Below are 20,083 nucleotides of genomic sequence, written 5' to 3' on the forward strand. Positions count from 1 at the left end.
GCTCTAAGGGCAGAAATGAGGAGTCCCAGAGAAGGTGAAGGGCCCATTGCCCAAAGCACAGCAGAGGACAGCTAACATTTGTTCCTTTCAATCCTGGGAGCCAAGGAGGGGTCACCTGCTCCAGAGAGTTCCTGGGGGCATGTGTGGAAGGCGGATTCCCCAGCCTGGGAGCCCAGTCTGACATGCCCTATGTTCTTCATTCCCTCCGACAAAGGTATGCTGGGAGTCGTGCTGGCAGAAGAGTCAGAAGGCCTATGTTTTGGTTTGAGGAGCTGATTTGCTTTGTGTTTTTAAGCAAGTCACGTCCCCACTTGCTGTCTGTCTCAGTTTCCCCATATGACAGTAGGGTTGGGGATGGATGAGCTTTAAGGTGAATGCAGGTCAGGCAGTCACATAACGACTGTGGTGGGTCCTTAAGGCCAGCAGAGGGCAGCAGACCCTAAGGAGCAGATTCAAAGCAACCTTCAGACCATCCAGAAAGAACCCCAGTGAGACAGAGTGATGGGGTAATCCTACTGACTGGTGGAGGGACAAGGCTGCTCAGGGAAAAAAAAAGCTCTGTGTAGGAACAGGGCCAGAGATGCCCCAGCCTGGCTTGGGGCAAGGCACTTTATCTCCCTGGGCTAATGGCAATTAGAGACCAACTGGATGGTATTCAAAGGCAACATTTCATTCCAGTACCAACTTCTCTTGGGGCCTCCACTATTGGATGACATTTGAAGATTAGATTCATGCATATTCTCTCTCTCCTTACAACAAACATTTTCAAATACTTGGGGAAAAGAAATGTCGCATCATGGGAAACTATCATGTTCTGCAGAAGATGCAAATGCCTCATTTTCACCTCATCTAAGTTCAAAGTGAATTTGTCATTTCAAGATGTTTAAACAAGACAACTTGTTAGCACATTACTGGTAACAGTAAAAACAACAACAACAAAAACCTGCCAAATAAAACTAAAAACAACCTAAATACCATAAAATATAAACTCTCTACAGATACCAATGGGGTCAAGACATACTATTTGTGAAGAAAACAAGAACAATGCACCAGGATAAATCCTGAAAAGGGTAAATTTCTGGGAGGAAACACAAGTAATTTAGCGCCCTGTTAACAGAGGCATTACCTTCTGGGACAATGGAAAAGGGAGATTTACTTCCCAGTTTTACTCTCCCATATACTGCTTTGGAATTTTCTAACAATGTGCGTGTATTATCATTTTAAAATGTCAACAGGGATTATCTGGTAGGAAGATTATGCATTATTTTTGTCTTTATCTTTATACTTTACATTTAAAAAATGTTGCCGAAACCGGTTTGGCTCAGTGGATAGAGGACTGGAAGGTCCCAGGTTCGATTCCGGTCAAGGGCATGTACCTTGGTTGCGGGCACATCCCCGGTGGGGGGCATGCAGGAGGCAGCTGGTCGATGTTTCTCTCTCATCGATGTTTCTAGCACTCTATCCCTCTCCCTTCCTCTCTGTGAAAAATCAATAAAATATATTTTAAAAAAATGTTTTGTTATTTTGAATGTGTTATACATTATAAAGTCCAGAAAATCAGGACAGTATAATAAATCTTACTCCCACCTTGTTCGAATCTACCCCACTCTCTTAACTCCCCACCCCCCAGCCCATATTCTGCCAATCTGTTACTGGTCCAAAGTCCATGTGTCCAATGCTTTGAAAAACAAACTCAAAACGTCAGTGTTTGGAGTAAGGAAAGGTTTATTGATAGAAAAGGCACCAACTGAGAAGATGGAAGACTTCCTGGTGCCTCAAATCCATCTTAAGAAAGTACAGAGTTCAGGCTTCTTTTATGTCAAGGGAAAGGGAAATGGGAGGGACAAGATGTGATTGACGACTGCAGGCATCTGGGTGTTAGCAGGGGTTCATGTTAGTCCTGTGAGCCCAGTCGTAGTTTCCCCGCACATATTTGATAAACAGTGTATTCTCCCCTTGTCTCCCCAAGCTGAAAGCAGAATGTCTCTAATGATTAGCATGTCTTTATGCAAGACTAAGCAGAAGCTATTAGCCTGAAGGTTATGGGAACAAAGCAGGCTTGAACAAAAGCAGTCAGAGAGGCCAAGCCTTTCAACTGTTACAAATTCTCAAGGTAAGCACTTCTATTGTTTCTTGTATCTTCCCAGTATTTCTTTGTGCAGAATAGACATACAAATGTATATTTTAGTCCCCTTTTCTTATACAAAAGGTGGCATTCTATGTCCACTGTTCTGCCTCTTGCTTTTTCTATTTAACAATGTGTCCTGCATATCTTTCTATATCACTAAAAAAAAAAAATCTCTCCCACCTTCCTCTTCTCCCCTTTTCTAATGTAAGTATTTAGTGCTATAAATTTTCCTTTCAGCACTGTTTTAGCCATGTTAGGGATGTGGAAATCAAGACTCAGAGAAAGAAAATGATTTGCTAAAAGTCACACAGCTAGTGAGGCACTGTCTCTTAGCTGAGCAGAGCAGGAGCTCTGTTGAGGCCCAGACTCTTCTCAAAGGCTCTCTGTGGCCACTAGGTAAACAAAGACTTCTTGGGACAGATGTCCCCTTGAGTTTGCATGCTACCCAGAGGCTCTGAAGGAGAAAACTTGAACTTGGCCTGTTATTAGCATTTAAACATGTGCAACAGGTGGAATGGGATTTTTCTGAAGAAGGTAGACTGAGAGAAGGGGAGAGAGAGGGAAGAATGGTAGGGGGGGGGGAGGGAGGCGGGGAGAGAGAGCTCTAATGGGCCCTGGAGGCAAAGTTACTGTTATTGAAAGAAATCTGGCAGAAAAGGCTGTGCTGGGAAACAGGGCCAGGATGTTGGAGAGTGCTGTGAGTCCAGGTGGAAAGTGAGTCTGTGCTAGACAGTAATCCCGTACTCACTCCACACCCTGAGACTGGGAAGGAGAAGGCTTGGTACAAGGGAAAGTAGGGTATGACTAGGGGCTAGCAGCTCGACTGTGGAAAGGAGTTTTGAAATAGCTGATCTAAAGATCTAGGTAGAATGTTTCTGTTGGCCAAAGAGGGAGACAGAAGCCACAGAGGTCTGTGGCCAGAGGAGTAAGGAAATGCACAAGCAGTGGTGTGGGTAGTAGGGTAGTCTTAGCCACCAGAGAGAAGAATGGCAAGAGCAGAGGGGAGCAAGGCCATGGGACTGCAGCCCAGCATGATAGCTCTGTCTGTGTGTGGAACATACTCAAACTCCTAGAAGGAATAGGGGAGAAAGGGCTTAGTTCCAGAGGGAACATAACAGGTCTTTTTGCTACTCAAAGGAGTATAATTTTGAGCTCCAGGATTTTTGGCATATCATCTGAAAATGTGGCACATTTATTATGATAAGCAGATGAGATATGAATAGACACAGCTCACATTGGTTTATTTTTTTGTCATTTATTTTATTTTAAATCAGTATCACAAGCTGCATAGGAGACATTATTATTATCATTGAATACATGAGGACACTGAAACTCAGAGTTTTCCAAGCTTACATAATAAGAAATAATCACTTCATTCCTCTACCCAGTTTCTTTTAAATCCGAGTGTACATACTAGTAACAGACGATGGAGGGGACTACACATCTCCCAGAGGTCCTGGGTTTGCACCTGGATACAGAGTTGGATAAAGTTCGGGTGGTACTTTTTTAGAAGGGCCCAAGTGCATTTTATTAGGCATGGGGATTTCTGGAGTTGTGTGTAATATAGCATGGAGGTTACATATGAATATTGGGCAACTAAAGGGGAGGGTTATAGTTATAGTTGTTCTTCAGTGTCCACGCCATCTCTCCTTATTTTGTAGTAGTCATGCAATTGAGAGAACTGATCTTAGTCAAGGATGAGCCCTGAGGGGTCTAAGTCAAATGTTTCTCTGGGTGGTGATTCTGGAATGAACATGTGGCCCACTTTGGGCTAATGAGATGCAAAGAGAAATTTGCCGAGGGGTTTTGGAAGATGTTTCCTTCTCTTAGAAGAAAGTACAGGAAAAGGGGGTCTCTGGGTATTGTTGGACATCAATAAAGGCCCCAGAACTGTTGCTCCCACCTCAGTACTTGAAGTCGGCACTGGAAGCGATCCGAACTAAGAGACTCAAAGGAAAATATATCAGAACCACTAGCTTAAATCAACCAGAAGCCCAACCAGCCCTGTTAAGTGAACCAATAAATCTCCATCTTGTTTAAACCAATTTAAATAGAGTTTTCTATTTCTTGTGCCTGAAATTGTCCTGACTGGTACAGCCTGCCCTCTGAGAAATTTAACCTCAATGAATTCAGGATCGCCTCAACTCCTCTGGGGTTGTGTCTAAGTTCCTGAGTACTTATATTGGCTAAGATTTGGGGAGTGAGAGTAGGTATTTGGTCCTCATGTCTTTTCTGCTGGCTCTTGCTCATGACTCCTAGTTTCCTTGTATATCTAGTTATTTTCAACTATGTGCTGGATATTGTTGGAATAGTTTGTGGCTTTGGAAGAGGTAACTTTGCCCAGAGAACATTTATGCTTGCTTCATCTGGGCAAACATAAGGACCACCTCAAGCCAAGTTACTCTTTGATACTCTCTGAACAATTCAGATGAAGAAAACCTTGACTGTAAATCAATCTGAGAACTAGTTTGCTTCTGAAGTGCACTTCCTCTGAGGGTGTGGTTCTTTGAGAGCCCAGCTTTTTATAGGTTGGATTTTCTATTGTAATCCTAACTTTTATGGGTCCTGGGCCCCCATGACCCTACATGATTATTGTTAGAATTGGCAGTAACTTCACTGTGTGCCCATTTTTCTTCAGTTGGGCCTAATAAGTCATTACTATCTTGTCTTTTCAGTGCTTTTGAGAAGATGCTCTTTATATTTTATTCAGCATTTTTGTTGTTTTTAGTGGAATATGTTTTCTAAAAAACCCACCCCACCAAAATTTCCAAATCTCTTGTTTAAACCAAAGGTATTCCCTTTCCTCCAGAAGACCTCGCTTTTAAAACTCAAAAGCCAGGGGATGCTTTTTCTTCTTTGCAGGTATCATTTCTTCCCTGAGGCATTAAACAAGGAAATGCCAAGTTGGAGTGAGAAAAGGGCTATATGGCAGAAGGAAGTACACCTCAATTTGGCTAGTATTTCAAAACATCACTCCACCACATATGTAAATTGCTTAACCCAGTGCCCAGCACATATTTAGGGTTCAGTAAATAGTTGCTGCTGTCATGATTATTATTTCTATATCCAAACTCACCTTCTTTACGAATCCTTCCTTCATTATCCTTGTCCCATTTCAGTTCATCTTTTACTGTATTTTCTCAAAGTACCTTTTTGTCCTCATCATCACCCTGTTGATTTACTCCAATTGCTTCTTCAAATGTGTACTTTTTCTGAGGAAAATGCAGTGACTGAATACAACCTCTAGAAGCCTTTGAAGGTGTCTAGATCTTGTTTCTTTAACTCCGGTATCAGAACTTCAACTGCAGGTGATGGAAGATTCATTTCAAACTGCATTAAATGAAAAAGATTCTATTGGTTAATGTAACTGAAAAAACTTCAGGTACAGTTTGATCTGGGGCTCATTCTCAGGCAGCTCCTGCATGGTGGTGGCAGGATCTCCACACTTACATTTTAGAGCTCCAAATCCAGTGGGAAAGAGTTCTCATTAGCTCCATCAAAAGTTCCAGAATTCACCCCTTTGGGACTAATTATATCAATGCCCCCCTCACTTGTGGCCAGGGAAGTATGATGTGTTGATTGGATAAGTCTGAATCAGAGATATATTTCCTGGAACCCATAGCTAAGCCTTTTGGAAAACCATGTGCTCTGAGATTGGAGGAATTGTGGTTCCCTGAAGGACTTGTGGTTCCTTGGAGGGCTGCCATGAGAAGGTATAATAGATACTGAGTAGATAAAAGCACCATTTGTCCACTTCAATTTCCAACAGCCCACAGAAAAGGGCTCAGTAATGTGAGGCAGACTAAACTACATTAACAAGATTCTGAGTCTGTTTAGGTCCTTGGAACACTGTCATTGACACTGCTTAGTTTCAGCCACACACCGATAGGACAGGAGCTGGAGTGTCTGGGGACTGATATGACGGCTGCTCTCCCAGCCACTCTGGCACAGGGGACACCATTTACAACATATCAGTAAGGGGTCTCGTCCAGGTTACTCCGTTGGCCTCCTCAAGCTGTTTTTCTTTCTCTAATATAAAAATAACACTTACAGAGGATCCCGACCCCATGTTCCAGACAAATAAGCTATCCAGAGATGGCAGCCAAATTCACCCCAGGGTCAGGATGCAGTGTTCTTATCACATCTCCTTTTGAGAGCAAGCCAAGAAACAGGGTTTCAAGAAATAAGATACCACGACCAGAAACTAAAACCAAACACCCAAGGAGTATTTGCTTCCCAACCAAAGCCAGTACCTTCTGCTGATTTGCCCTGTCAAAGAGGATGAGTGGGCTGGGATGGCAGCAAGAGCCAGTGTGGGAGCTCTGAGAGGTGAAGGGCTAGGGCAAGACAGAAAGCTCCTTTCTGACGACCAGAAAATCACTATGATTTTAGTGTTGAGCGGTGCTGGTGTCTGTCCCCAGCTAGAGCCCTCCTCCGTCCCACCCTTGATGCCACCACAAGATGACTAGTAAAGAGCCACTTCTTCAAAGCCTCATAGCTGGAGGTCTAAGAGGACTAGAAGCAGATGGCAAGACAATCCTTTTAGTAACCACTTACTGAGCATATACTACATGCCAGGTCTCTGCTTCATTTACATGAAGCTTAGTGGTTGAAAGTGTGACGCAAGAGTCCAGCAACACTGGGTTTGAGATTTTAATCAAGTTATTTAATCTCTTTGTGACCTGATTTTTCATTTGTAAAGTTATAATAATAAAAGTATTTACCACATAGGATTGTCAGGGATTACATGGGATACTGCACACAATGTTAAGCACTGCATAAATGGGAAGCATCATTCTTTGCACTTGTAATTTCTAATCCTACCCTGATCCTGCACTGTAAATGCATTGCTTAAAGAGAGGCTTGGCTGCTGTAGCAAAGGCTCCGATTGTCTATGGCTTCAACAAAATAGAAGTTTATTTCTCCTTATAACACAGCAGTCCAGAGGTAGGTAGGCAGGCCAGCACGAGGGTGGGAGGTTCTATCATGTTCAACTTGCATCTTCCACCATTAGGTTCAAATGGCCGCTTCAGCTCCCACCATCATACCGTAAGTCCAGTCAGCAGGAAAAGGGAAATCAACCCCTTCCATCTAACAGCACCCTTAAAGGTTACATATAACATTGCTGCTCAGATCCCATTGGCCAAACTTAGTCATATGGCTATCTTTTATCTGCAAAGGAAGCTGGGAAATATAATCTTGCTAAAATTGTAAAATTGTAAGGGTTTACTAATAGAGTAAGAAGAAAGGGAAAATAGATATTACTCTGCCAGAGTTCAACGTCTGTCCACCCCTTACAACGAGCACATTTAGCACCCCTCAGAGGGAGGAAAGGCAGGGTTCCCTCCAGACACAGCACCAGCCCAGAGCCTAGGACCTCCGAGGGACCAGGTGTGGATGTGGTCCTCATGGTCTAGTGACTTGTAAACCAAAGGAAGGCAATCTGGCCCTCCCATTCCCCATAAACAACAGTGGAGAAGGAACAAGATAAACTCAAAACACCCACAAAAGGATAAAAAGACTGTAGGTCATATATACATATATACAATAGAATATTACTCAGCCATAAAAAAAAGAACAAAATCTTACCATTTGTAACACTTAAGTGATATAAGTCAGAAAAAAAAATAATACCATATGATTTCGCTTACATGTGGGATCTAAAGAACAATATAAATGAACAAACAAAACAGAAACAGACTCAGAGATACAGAAAAAAAAACTGATGGTTACCAGAAGGGAGGAAGGTTGGGGAACTGGGTGAAAAAAGTGAAGAGATTGAGAAGTGCAGATTGGTAGCTACAAAATAGTCATGGGGATATAAAGTACAGCATAGGAAATATAGTCAATAATCTATATATATATAAAAGGCTAAGTGACCATCCGACCATCCATTCATCCGACCGGCCAGTACATATGATGCACACTGACCACCAGGGGGCAGACGCTCAACGCAGGAGCTGTCTAGCTTTGGTGACTTGGCAGCAGCAGTTCTTGGGTGATGCACCCTGGAACCAGAGAGGAGGGAGCCCAATTTCTCGCAGGGGCCATGCAAGTCCACCTGCGGCCATGGGTTATGTTGTTGCTTGGGCACTGTTGGTCCTGAATCTGGTTTACTGCTGAGCTGCGGTAATTAATTTCCTTTCAATGTGCACAAATCCGTGCACTGGGCCACTAGTAATGTAATAACTATGTATGGTTCCAGTTGGGTACTTGAACTATCAGGGGGGATACTTTGTAAATTTTATGATTGTCTAACTACTATGCTATACACCTGAAACTAATACAAAGTAATACTGAATGTAAACTGTAATTGGAAAAAATTCTAATGATAAAAACAAACAAACACATCCACTCAACAAGAAAGAATGGCAAACATCCAGCAGTCACTGAATCTTAACAGTTACTAAATCCAGTCAGGTAGGAACTGCAAAGCTGCCTCCCAGCCATGGAGTAAGTTGGGCAGTGCATCTGGCCACTCCTGCTTCTGCTGTCTGGGAGGATTTCCCTTGCCTACTTTCCCCTGTGGCCTCTGGCACTACCTCCTGGGAAGCTTTTCTTTACCCAAGATCCTCTGCAGCTGCATTAAAGCCTTCTTGCAGACCTTACAACTTTTACAGCCCTCTTTCTGCTGGTCCAGATTTGGGGGAGTGGGAATAACTGGGGGTGGGGATGTCGAACCAGGGTTTGCTGACCAGGATTATGGTTTCTTTATGAATACAATACCTTCAAAATCTTAGAAGTCTTCTGACTGGTTCCATATTTGAGTAACCACAGCCAATGAGCAAATCCTATCTAATAAAGAGGGAATATGCTAATTGACCACCACACCCTCACAAAGATGATAGCACCCACAGCCAATAAGGAGGGAATATGCTAATTGACCGTCCCACCCTCAAAGATGGTGGTGCCCACAGCCAATAAGGAGGGAATATGCTAATTGACTACCATGCCTTCAAAGATGGCCTCGCCCAGTCCCCTCAGCCCCACTGGGGCAGCAGGCATGCGGCAAGGCCGGGCCTGCCCCATGTGCCTGCCTCCAGAGTCCCCCAGCCGCCCAGGGCCAGCCCGAGGCGCAGACAAGCCTCAGATGGTGGCTGCCCAGCCACCCAGGACCGCCTGAGGCTCAGGTAACCAGGGCAGGTCAAGGCTTGTGCTGCCAGCAGTGGCAATAGCAGAGGTGTGATGGGGCGTCACCTTCCCCTGATCACCAGGTCACCTCCCACCCCTGAGGGCTCCCAGACTGTGAGAGGGGGCAGGCCAGGCTGAGGGACCCCCCCTCCAGTGCCTGAATTTTCATGCACTGGGCCTCTAGTATAGAGATAACTTTTATGCTTGAATACGCTGGACTTGGTGTACTTCCTAGTCTTTCTCTCACTGCTGGTGATTATCTTGAGGCCAGCTGAAACAAATATGCTTGGCTGTGAAGGGAACTCCCTTATTCTGCCCACTGAGCCAGCTTGCACTGTTTGCTGAACAGGGTGAGATTGAGAAAGATTTGGGACCACAGATACAGCCCTTGCTAGGCCTGCCTGCTCCAAACTACCTCTTAGAACTAGCCTGAATGCATCTGTCTTGTAGGACTTCGCTTGTAGCAGCAAGCAACAGCTAATACACACCAATAATCTCAGTGTTTCCGCTCAGTTTCCATGAGTGTTTACATATGCTTTACCTTTCAAGGGATCATAGATGACAGACTTGTCCTATGTTTTGCTGTAACATAACAATGGTCACCAGTTTACCTGCATACAATATTTTTCTTTGCTTTCTTCTGTCCATTCTTTAAACCAATGACACTTGTCTTAGGCTTTTAAAGCAGTGCCACTTCCAGATACCAAATTTTGCATTAGTTAGTATACATTTGGTTGTTGTTACAAAGACCCTTTTGATTTTTATTGATTTTTTATTTTTTAAAATATATTTTATTGATTTTTTACAGAGAGGAAGGGAGAGGGATAGAGAGTTAGAAACATCGATGAGAGAGAAACATCAATCAGCTGCCTCTTGCACACCTCCTACTGGGGATGTGCCCACAACCAAGGTACATGCCCTTGACCGGAATCGAACCTGGGACCTATCAGTCTGCAGGCCAACACTCTGTCCACTGAGTCAAACTGGCTAGGGCTCAAAGACCCAATTTAAATGACTTAAGAACGTTTATATTTCTTTCTTATAAGAGTTTATAGACAATCCAAACCTGGTAGGGTGACTCTGAAACCCTTAATAAACATCTTTCATCATTGGTATAAGATAGCTGTTCTAGCTCCTGCCATCACATTAGCATTCCAGTCAGCAGAGGGTGAAAAGGAGAACTCATGTTTCTTTCTTTTAAGGCCTGACCTGGAAGTTGCTCACATCACTTCCACTCATATAGGTCACTGGCAAAATTTAGCCACAAGGCCATATTTAGCTGCAAGATAGGTGGGAACTTGTGTTTATAATAGGCAGTCATTCCAGCTAAAATTCAAGTGATTCTATTACTAAAGGAAGAAGAGGAAAATAGATTTTGGGAGGCAACTGGTAGTCTCTGCCACCTAATGTTTTTATCCTCATTTTACATTTGTGGAAACAGGCAGGGAAAAAGTGAGCAATGCTTGCCAAGGTCATATGGCCAGCCAACGGCAGAGCATACATTTTCATCAGGTTCATCTGACCCCCAAACAGGCTTTGCATCACATCCAGCCAACAAATTTGATCATCAAGGTGCCCACTGTTTACTTAGAGATAAAAGGTATTTGCATGTGATTCGTTATGTAAAGGCCAGTCCAGTGCACGCTGAGATGCGTCCACAGAACACTCACTGTCAGACCATTGCAGTGAGGGTGATGCAATCAAGGGAAGACTGAAAAGGACATGGTTTACTGGCCCTGTAGGTAAACCATGTCTGAGGTGGAGGGACAACGGAGTATTGCAAGAGAAGGTAATGGTGTGAGCTGATGTGTATCTGGCTTGTCTGTGTGGGTGGCCTGGGGAGCAAAAGGGGGTAGGGATTTTCCAAGTCTGATGCATCGGATACCTCCAGGGATGGTCCACTTGATCTTTCTCCCATTTGAGGTGTCCCATTAGCTGTGCCTTAGAAGTTCCATCATCTGACAGGGATCCTGTGGAAGGAGAGCTGCACTCACCCCTGCACTATCCAAGACACACATGGATGGGCACAGTCCCTTCCCTGCTGTGTTCTCCCCCACCCCCATCCTTAGGCAGGTCAGGGGCTTTGAGGGAGAATGGAAAATACATTCAATGAATTCAGCAAGAAATCCAGTAATCCATTAGCAAGTGTCCACTCCAGGGCCAGAGACTGAGATGGAAGAGACTGAAAGAAAAAGAGGAAAAGAGGGGCAGAGAGAGAGGAGCTAGAGCAACTGGGTCAGCATGCCTGATTTGGACATTGACTCAGACCCCAGGAATGCCAAGGGAGCGGGTTGGGCAGCCACCAGAGCCAGGTTGGGATCCTGTTGGCACCAGAAGATGTAGAGACAGGAGACACAGCAGGATGAGGGCCTTGGGCTGCTGCACACCTGGACTTACCTTCAAACCACAGGCAGAAACAGGTGTCTCTCACCCTGTGGACAAGTGTAGGTCCCAAGCCCTCAAGCCCATGGCACACCTTCAAGAGGATCATCACAGGTTCCCACCTGCCTGAACCATCCCAATCCTCCACCAGAGAGAGAGGGACAGACTCCCGGGACTGAAATGGGGACATCCGTACACATATTGGCCACTCTCCCGGAACCACCCACAAACCCCGTATCCCTAGCCTCCCAGCTAGCTGGCTGCAACTGCCCTTTCTAACTCTAGCACCACCCCTGACTGAAGTTGGTACAAGGAAGAAAGGTAAGCTCAACCCACCTCTATTTTCCTTCTTTTGGCATCTGACAAAGATGAGAGAGGCCCTCAGAGGAGGAACCCACTTTCTACCCCCCAGTGCCCCACGTTGCTCCAAGCTATCCCTCCCCGCCGCCCCCTCTTCTCCCCCCCAAACACACACACACAGCAGGGTCCTTCCTGCTTGTCCTTAGAGATCTAGAAGGCGGCCCAGGACCAGATATCAAGATTCCAGGTTGCTCCAGTCCTCTCCACCCTGCCCCCAGGCTGCTGGGCTGGAGCAGCTGAGCCGGTGGACCCCTCCCTCCCAGCTGCCTGACACCCAGAGAGAAACTGATATGGGAGGGCAGGATGCCAGGGGCCAAGCCCAGAATAGTGCTGCCCAGCCACAGTGGCCAGCACTTGCTCTCCGTAGGCCCGGCTGGCCCCATGGAGCCCGAGCTGGAGCACTCACTACGCACGGTACAGGGGTCCCAGGGAGGCCGTGAGGGGGGAATACACCACACTGTGTGAATGTGTGCACGTATCCGGGTGTGTGTGTGTGTGTGTGTGTGTGTGTGTGTGTGTGTGTTTGACCTGGATTTCCTCAGTATAGAGCATGTGGGTGTCTGTGTGTATATATTCTTTGTGTAAGTCAGTGTACTTGGGAATGGTTGCATTTGTTTGTTTCTGAGTGTGTATTAGTATTTGTGTATTTGTGTATGGGTATGTGTGTTTATGTGTGTTTGTGGGGTGAGTGTTTATGTGGGTATGTGTTTGTGAGGTGCATGTGTATATGTGTTTACGTGTGCACCATGGGAAGGGAAGGACCTGTGCTCCAGAACGTAGGGCATTTTCCCACCCGTTCAGACATTCTTCTCCCCACAGACCCCATCCTGGAGCAGCCTTGTGGGTTCTCAGCATCAAGGTAGGTGGGCAGTCCCCTCCTGGTGGGCCCAGTCTCTTTTCTCTGGGCCCCCAATCTCACCCACTCCACTAGCCTGGCTTTGGTCTTCCTCCCCTTTTCTTTTTTTTGTTCCTCTTGGTTTCTTCTTCCTTTTCCTCACCTGCTCCTTCCTCTTTCAAATGAAGAGAAGGTGGACCTATAGTCTGAAGACGTAGGCCCTGGTTCTGACTTTACCCCTTACTAGCTGTGTGATTTGTGGCAAATTGTTTAACCTCTCTAACCTTGCTATGAGGTTTGGGTGAGAAATGTTGGAGAAAAGCCCTTTGAAAGCTTGCAAATATTAAACATTACTATTATAATATTTTAATTGATCCTGTTATGCTTTTCCCTATTAACCAAACAGGCCCCCTTCCCTCTTCCAGAGATGAGCTTCCTAGAGCAAGGAGATAGCACTTCTTGGCCGTCACCTGCCATGACCACCAGGTCAGAAAGAAGCCGTAGGAAGCGGGGGGCCAAGGCCTCAAGATGGACAAGGCAGGAGGCTGTGGAGGAAGAGGACCTCCCAGGCCTGGGGGAAGGTGAGGCCAAGACCAGTTCTAGGGAGAATGGGGGCAGGGTGTATGCAGTGTGAAGCCCCAGAGCCTGGGGCCTGGGTTTTGTCCTTGATTCTTCCAAAACACAGAGTTGGGCGCAACCCTCATCTTGCAGCCTCAGTCTCCCCACATGGAAGAGAACTACCACATTGCAGAGCCAGGGACTCAACATGGGTTATTTGGGACAGAAACTATGTCATGTGACTCCCTGAGACTCAGCTTTCTCATCTGCAAAATGGGGCCCCCAACATCCAGGCTTCCCAAGGCTGCTCTGAGGGTAAACTGAGACAGCACATAATAAGGTATTTTGGATGATGGAATTACTGTCCTCTCCCCCTCAAACAGGTCCCCAATCCAGGCCAGCTGCTGAGTTCATTGGGCTGGAGTCCACATTCCCCAAGGCCACACCCTTGGCCCAGGCTGCTCCCTGGGACATCCTCCCCTCTGAGTGCGCAGTCTCAGCCACCGGCTCCAGCAACGAGTTCCCAGCCACAGTAGCTTGCAGGTCTGAGCTCAGCCTGGTGGGAGAGAGGCCTGCCAGGTGCCCATCCCCGCAGGCCCCATTACCCAGGCAGAGCTTGGACGATGAAATGCAGAAGCCGGGAGCCCAGGTCTACATGCACTTCATGCAGAGGCACACCTGCTACGATGCCATGGCAACCAGCTCCAAGCTGGTCATCTTCGACACCACGCTGGAGGTGAGGCCACAGCTCTGCTCACCTCCATCCTCATGGGGCTGCACCACCACTCACACACTCCAGGATACCTAGCCAGGCCAGGCCTCCCAGCGTGTCCCCTTCCAAGCTCCTTCTTAGCACCCTGGAGACCGGTGTGGGGAGGGCTGCTCCTCTCTGTGAGCAACCCCTAACTGTCATCACAGCTCTGCCACTCAGTATCTTGGGGTCTTGGGTCAGCCACGTGACCTCTCTCATCTCTACAATGGGGGTAGGAATGGAAAGGACTCCTAGGATAACCCAGGATAGGTAAGAACACTTTGCAAACCCTGAACGATGTGGAAGATATTCCAGAATGGCTTAGGACACAGAGCAGGGGACTTTCATACCAGATAAATAGGATGAGCTCTGGCCCCTGTTCTTCCTTTGGCTGAGCTACAAAATGCCTCTAATTCCATTCATACCATCACGTGTAGTAAAACAGTGTTTCCCAAAGCAGGGCATATGTGTCGTCCACAGGACATGATTTGATTCTAGGGACTTGTGAATAGATATATTTATATTAGTAGCTTTGTATTTATTTTAATATGTATTAGAAATACAACCAGCATGTTTAGATAGCATTGCTTAGGTAAGGCCAAAATGAGTCCATGTAACATTTATTTAGATAAAAGTATTTTGTAAATCTACAAAATAATTATACCTCTAGTACTTCTATTAGCAAAAGTATACCGTGTGTGCCTGTGCACACATGACTTCTGAGTAGGAACACAGTTGTTTTCACACCCTGGTGCGTGGTGAGGGGATCACCCCAGTGCCTCTGGCCGCCAGCAGCCTTATCTCTGTAACAAACATCCCTGACAGGGATTGTGAGAAAGGCAGGCTAGCTGGTGTGGAGGGGGACCTGTGAGAAGGGAACCCTGGTCGGGACAGGGTACCACCGGGTACAGTGAGAGACTCACCTCGGCTTCTCCCTGACCCTCAGATCAAGAAGGCCTTCTTCGCCCTGGTGGCCAACGGTGTCCGGGCCGCACCTCTGTGGGACAGCAAGAAGCAGAGCTTTGTGGGTGAGGAGGGCTTGGAGGCAGAGGGCTGGGGAAGGGTCCCTCAGAGGAGGGACCTTGTGTGGTGGTTCTGCATTTAATTTTCCCATCTGGGGAGGAGTGACCAGCTGACCTCTCTAGCTTTATTGCCCCAGGGTCCCAGGTCATAAGTGCTAGGTAGAAAAAGGGAAAAGGGAAAGGAAGAACTTAGGAGAATAGAAAAGGATGAGGGGGGAGGAGAGAAATTGGAGAAGAAAGGGAGAACCCCATTCCTCAGGCACAGGAGGGGCTGTTCTACTCCCCTCGTCCCACAACTCCCACTGCTGTCTCAGTAATAGGACATTGGAGGGCCCAGGAGGGGAGTCTGCCTCCCACCACAAGGCCCCAGGCTGATGCCCCAATACCCCCCACCCCCACCCCACAGGGATGCTGACCATCACAGACTTCATCTTGGTGCTGCATCGCTATTACAGGTCCCCCCTGGTGAGGAATGGGCTGCGAGTCCAGTGGGCACCCATCTGGGCTGGGTGGTGGGGAGTTCAGGGAGCCTGGTGGCCCAGGAGCTTGTGTCTGACTTCTGAAGGCCTGTCTATGTCTCTAGGTCCAGATCTATGAGATTGAAGAACATAAGATTGAGACCTGGAGGGGTGAGCGGCCCGAGGGGACCTGGAAAGGGGCTAAGGGTGTGGGTGTGGGACCAAGGAGCGTGGGAGAGGATAGGCCGTGGGGATTTCCTGGACAAAGCAGAGGAAGGGTGACAGGGAGCCTAGGGGGCCTGAGGGAGGGGATGCACTGGTGGGCTATGTGGTAAGGCAGGTTAGCCGGTTCCCTTGGCCTGACTCAGCTTTTTCTTCAGAGATCTACCTTCAAGGCTGCATCAAGCCTCTGGTCTCCATCTCTCCCAATGACAGGTAAGCATCCCAACCACCCACCTGAGCCTCCTTGCTCTACACAGTCCCCTTCCCCACCCCTCAGTTCTGAACACTCATCCTGCAAGGCCCACAAGGCAGCCTCAGCACCTGACCTCCCGTCTAGGGAGCTGGGATGCAGGGTCTCTCTCCCCAGGCTGCCTCAGGCTCACTGTTCCCACCCCTCAGCCTATTTGAAGCCGTCTACACCCTCATCAAGAACCGGATACACCGCCTGCCTGTCCTGGACCCGGTATCAGGCGACGTGCTCCACATCATCACACACAAGCGGCTACTCAAGTTCCTGCACATCTTTGTGAGCCTAGGGGTGACCTGATCATAGGGAAGGGGGCAACTGGGAGCCCTGGAGGCTGCTCACCCTGATGGCACCTCCTGTCCCCAACCCAACCAGGGCGATCTGCTGCCCCGGCCCTCATTCCTCTACCGAACCATCCGAGATTTGGGCATCGGCACATTCCGAGACTTGGCTGTGGTGCTTGAAACAGCACCCATCCTGACCGCACTGGATATCTTTGTGGACCGGCATGTGTCGGCACTGCCTGTGATCAACGAAGATGGTACTCACCCCAGGATAGGACTTGGGGGTGCAGAGGGCCATGAGGGCCAGAGGTCTATGTGGCATCAGCTCAGGGCCCAGGGTGGAGTCTGGGTTAGAAGTCTCTGCCAGCTTTGAGCCTTGGACCAGTTACTTAGCCTCTCTGTGCCTCAGTTTCCTCGTGTATAAAGTGGGCATCTTAACAACACCCATCTTCTGACTTCAAAGGACGATTTTATTTTTTTATTTTTTAACATATTTTTATTGATTTCAGAGAGGAAGGGAGAGGGAAGAGAAAGAAACATCAGTGATGAATCATTGCTTGGCTGCCTTCTGCACGCCCCCTACTGGGGATCAAACCCACAATCTGGGAATGTGCCCTTGACTGGAATTGAACCTGGGACTCTTCAGTCCACAGGCCAATGCTCTATCCACTGAGCCAAACCGGCTAGGGCCAAAGGATGATTTTAAAGGTTTATGTGCCATCAAATGAACATAATGAGAGGAAATAGTAGATAAGGTTTTTCATTTTAATTAACCTTAAAATGGACCATGGGACCTTGTCAGTCCTCAATTTCTTACTCTGAAAAGGGGTCAGAGAAATTACAAGACCACTTCTTTGGTAAACCATGGTTATAAATGATTTAAAAGTTAAAATTGCCACAATGAAGCTACATATCAAGAAGTATTCTAATTTATTTTTTATTATGAAAAATTTCAAATGCATAAAAATGGTAGAAAACCCTATATAATGAATCCCACATAGCCATTGCATAGATTGACAGTTAACATATTGCCATAATCAGTTCTTTTCTTTTCTTTTGCTGAAGTAATTTAAAATAAAATTATAGACATTATGTCATTTCACGCCTAAACATTTCAGTTTGCATCTCTTAAAATATTTCCTCTATCACCTAACAAAACTATAAATAATTTATTAATGTTATCTAATATCCAATTCTAATTCTCATTTCCCTATTTTCCCCAAGAACAAATACATACAGTTGATTTGTTCAAACCAGGATCAATTAAGGCCTATATTTTTCTCCTTTTGTCCTTTAAATCTTTTAACTCAAAACAGTTCCCTCCCCACTTAATTTTTATGATATTGATGATGAAAAGCCTGAGTCAGTTGTCCTATAGAGTGTTCCATCCACCCCCAGCTCTGCCTGTTTGCTTCCTACAAGTGGCCTTTACCTGGTCCTCTATTCCTGTTTCCTGAGAACCAGAAATTAGATTTAAGGCTCTATCAGATCCAGGCTAGAATATTTCATAGGTGACTCGACGTGCTCATATTGTGTCAGGAGGCATGATGGCAGGTTGTCTGTCTCTGTGATGCTGTGTGATCTGGGTCCAGATAGTGGCCACCTGATGCTTCATGATAAAGCTAGTAGTCTAAGGGTGGGTGGGGTGGGTATCGAGGAGTTTATTCCAAAAGCCCAGCCCAAGCCCTCGCACAGCATCCTGGTTCTGATCTGAACCTCTTCCCTGTCTCTTTCTCTCCCCACCCACCACTCCTGCAGGTCAGGTCGTGGGCCTCTACTCCCGCTTCGATGTGATCGTAAGTGTCTGTGGGGAATGGAGGGGAGCTGGAGTTGAGGGTGCTGCAGGGAGGCTGTGGGTGTGAGAATCAGAGGCATCTGTGGAACAGGGGGACCTTTTTGAGTGTGTAGCAGATATCCACTGGGCTAGAGCCTGGTTGAAGGGGTGACTAAGAGCGATACTTCCCTCCCTGCCCAGCACCTGGCTGCCCAGCATACCTACAACCACCTAGATATGAGTGTGGGGGAAGCACTGAGGCAGAGGACGCTGTGTCTGGAGGGAGTCCTTTCCTGCCAGCCCAAAGAGAACTTGGGGGAAGTCATCGACCGGATTGTCCGGGAGCAGGTACCCCATGCCCTTCATACATGCTTCTAACACATATGGTCCAATCCTTCTCATGAACTGCTCCAGCTCTTCCTATACATCAAGCACCTGCCCTGTCCTCCTCTTTCATGGCCAAGCTCTTGGTGTCCATACGGGTCTGCAGCTGGTCCTATCCATTGGCCCATGTGCCATGGGCCACAGCCATCTGATCACACAGAGAGGTCAGAACCTTAACTGGTTTCTAAGAGGCACTCTCTTGCTCTCCCAGTTATGACCAGTTGGTGCCCCTGATTCTTGATGCCAACCTCACTGGTGCCAGAGCTTCATGGCCCTGCCCCCTTATCCAACCTCTGTGGACCCACAGGTACACCGGTTGGTGCTAGTGGATGAGAACCAGCATCTCCTGGGCGTGGTGTCCCTATCCGACATCCTTCAGGCACTGGTGCTCAGCCCTGCTGGCATTGAGGCCCTCAGTGCCTGAGAATATCTGAGTCCTCATTCCCAGACCGCCTTCCACAACCGGAGCCAATGAAGGGAGCCTGACGTCGGCCTTCATCTTCCCCCACCCCCATTAGCTGGTTCGACTCTGGTTCAGGTAGGCTCTGCCCTGGGCTTTTGGCCTCAGCACCAGCCCCTTGGTCTTTCTGGTCTCCCAGATCTCAGATTGAGGCACCCAGAGGATGGAAGTGGCCCAACTCATAGCTGAGCAGCCCTGTGAAAACTGAGTGTCAGGACTCATCATGGGGCCACCACTTTGTTCCATTCTTTTTTTTTTTTAATATATTTTTATTGATATCAGAGAGGAAGGAAGAGGGAGAGATAGAAACATCAATGATGAGAGAATCATTGATTGGCTGCCTCCTGCATGCCCCCTACTGGGGATTGAGCCTGCAATCGGACATATGCCTTGACTGGAAATTGAACTGTGATCTCCTGGTTCATAGGTCGATGCTCAACCACTGAGCCACATCAGCCGGGCATTTTGTTCCATTCTTTAGTTGAGGTCCTAGAGCCCCTCATAAAGAGGGGTGCACAGGGGCCAAGGTAAAGACAAGGGCAGTGTGATGTGATGTCAGGCACTCTGGGGAGATTAACCTGCCCTCTCACAAATCAATTCCCACCTGCTTGAAATTCCATTACTGGAAGGAAGCAAGTTAATAAACATTTGTTGAATGAATGGAATTTCCCTGCTCAGTGAGAACTAAGGCTAAAAGGAGGGAGTTTCTAAATACTCATCTCAGTAAATTCGTCGTGATCTCAGACTTTTTCCTGGGAGTGTGTTTGCTAAGGGTTGGCATAAGGTTGGGACAAAAATTTCGCCTACTTGGCAGTGAATGGCAAGACTGAGGTTCCCCTATTGGAAAGACAACCTCCTCTCCGAGGCCATTTAGTCACCATCTTCTTCTCTTTTCCTCACAGGCTTCTCCAGCCCTCCCTAAATGCCCTTGCCCTGACTATGCTCCCAGAAGCCCTCGGGAATGCCCAGTGCACTATGGGATGATGCAGCTGAGTCAAGCCTAGAGGTCCCTGAACCAGAGGCACTGGGATTGCCCTAAGGCCCACTGCTCCCTGTCCACCCACATCACCTTCCCCCACCTGGGTCG

At 47.2% G+C, this 20,083-nt stretch overlaps 1 protein-coding gene and 1 long non-coding RNA gene across 3 annotated transcripts; one reads left to right on the forward strand and one right to left on the reverse strand.

Annotated features, from left to right (window-relative positions):
* Positions 1–3,415: 3,415 nt before the first annotated feature.
* LOC114232816 (uncharacterized) lies at positions 3,416–15,097 on the reverse strand. The gene is made up of 4 exons (XR_008557417.1): positions 15,069–15,097; positions 11,145–11,217; positions 5,205–5,458; positions 3,416–4,067 (listed from the first exon to the last, which is right to left on the reverse strand). It is a non-coding gene; the product is annotated as an uncharacterized LOC114232816 (long non-coding RNA).
* On the forward strand, positions 12,383–19,068 carry PRKAG3 (protein kinase AMP-activated non-catalytic subunit gamma 3). 2 transcript variants are annotated; one of them, XM_028150962.2, is made up of 13 exons: positions 12,383–12,415; positions 12,803–12,860; positions 13,262–13,417; positions 13,778–14,130; positions 15,092–15,173; positions 15,574–15,632; positions 15,751–15,796; positions 16,006–16,060; positions 16,247–16,373; positions 16,470–16,635; positions 18,137–18,174; positions 18,354–18,500; positions 18,844–19,068. In XM_028150962.2, the coding sequence occupies exons 1-13, from the start codon at positions 12,383–12,385 to the stop codon at positions 18,958–18,960; spliced, it is 1,437 nt and encodes a 478-aa protein (XP_028006763.2). In that variant the 3' UTR covers positions 18,961–19,068. The 2 variants fall into 2 exon arrangements, with proteins under 2 accessions (XP_028006763.2, XP_054578934.1); XM_054722959.1 differs by having other exon boundaries at positions 12,821–12,860.
* The last annotated feature ends 1,015 nt before the right edge of the window (positions 19,069–20,083 follow it).

This window comes from Eptesicus fuscus, chromosome 11, assembly GCF_027574615.1.
Source record: "Eptesicus fuscus isolate TK198812 chromosome 11, DD_ASM_mEF_20220401, whole genome shotgun sequence".
Lineage (NCBI taxonomy): Eukaryota > Metazoa > Chordata > Mammalia > Chiroptera > Vespertilionidae > Eptesicus > Eptesicus fuscus.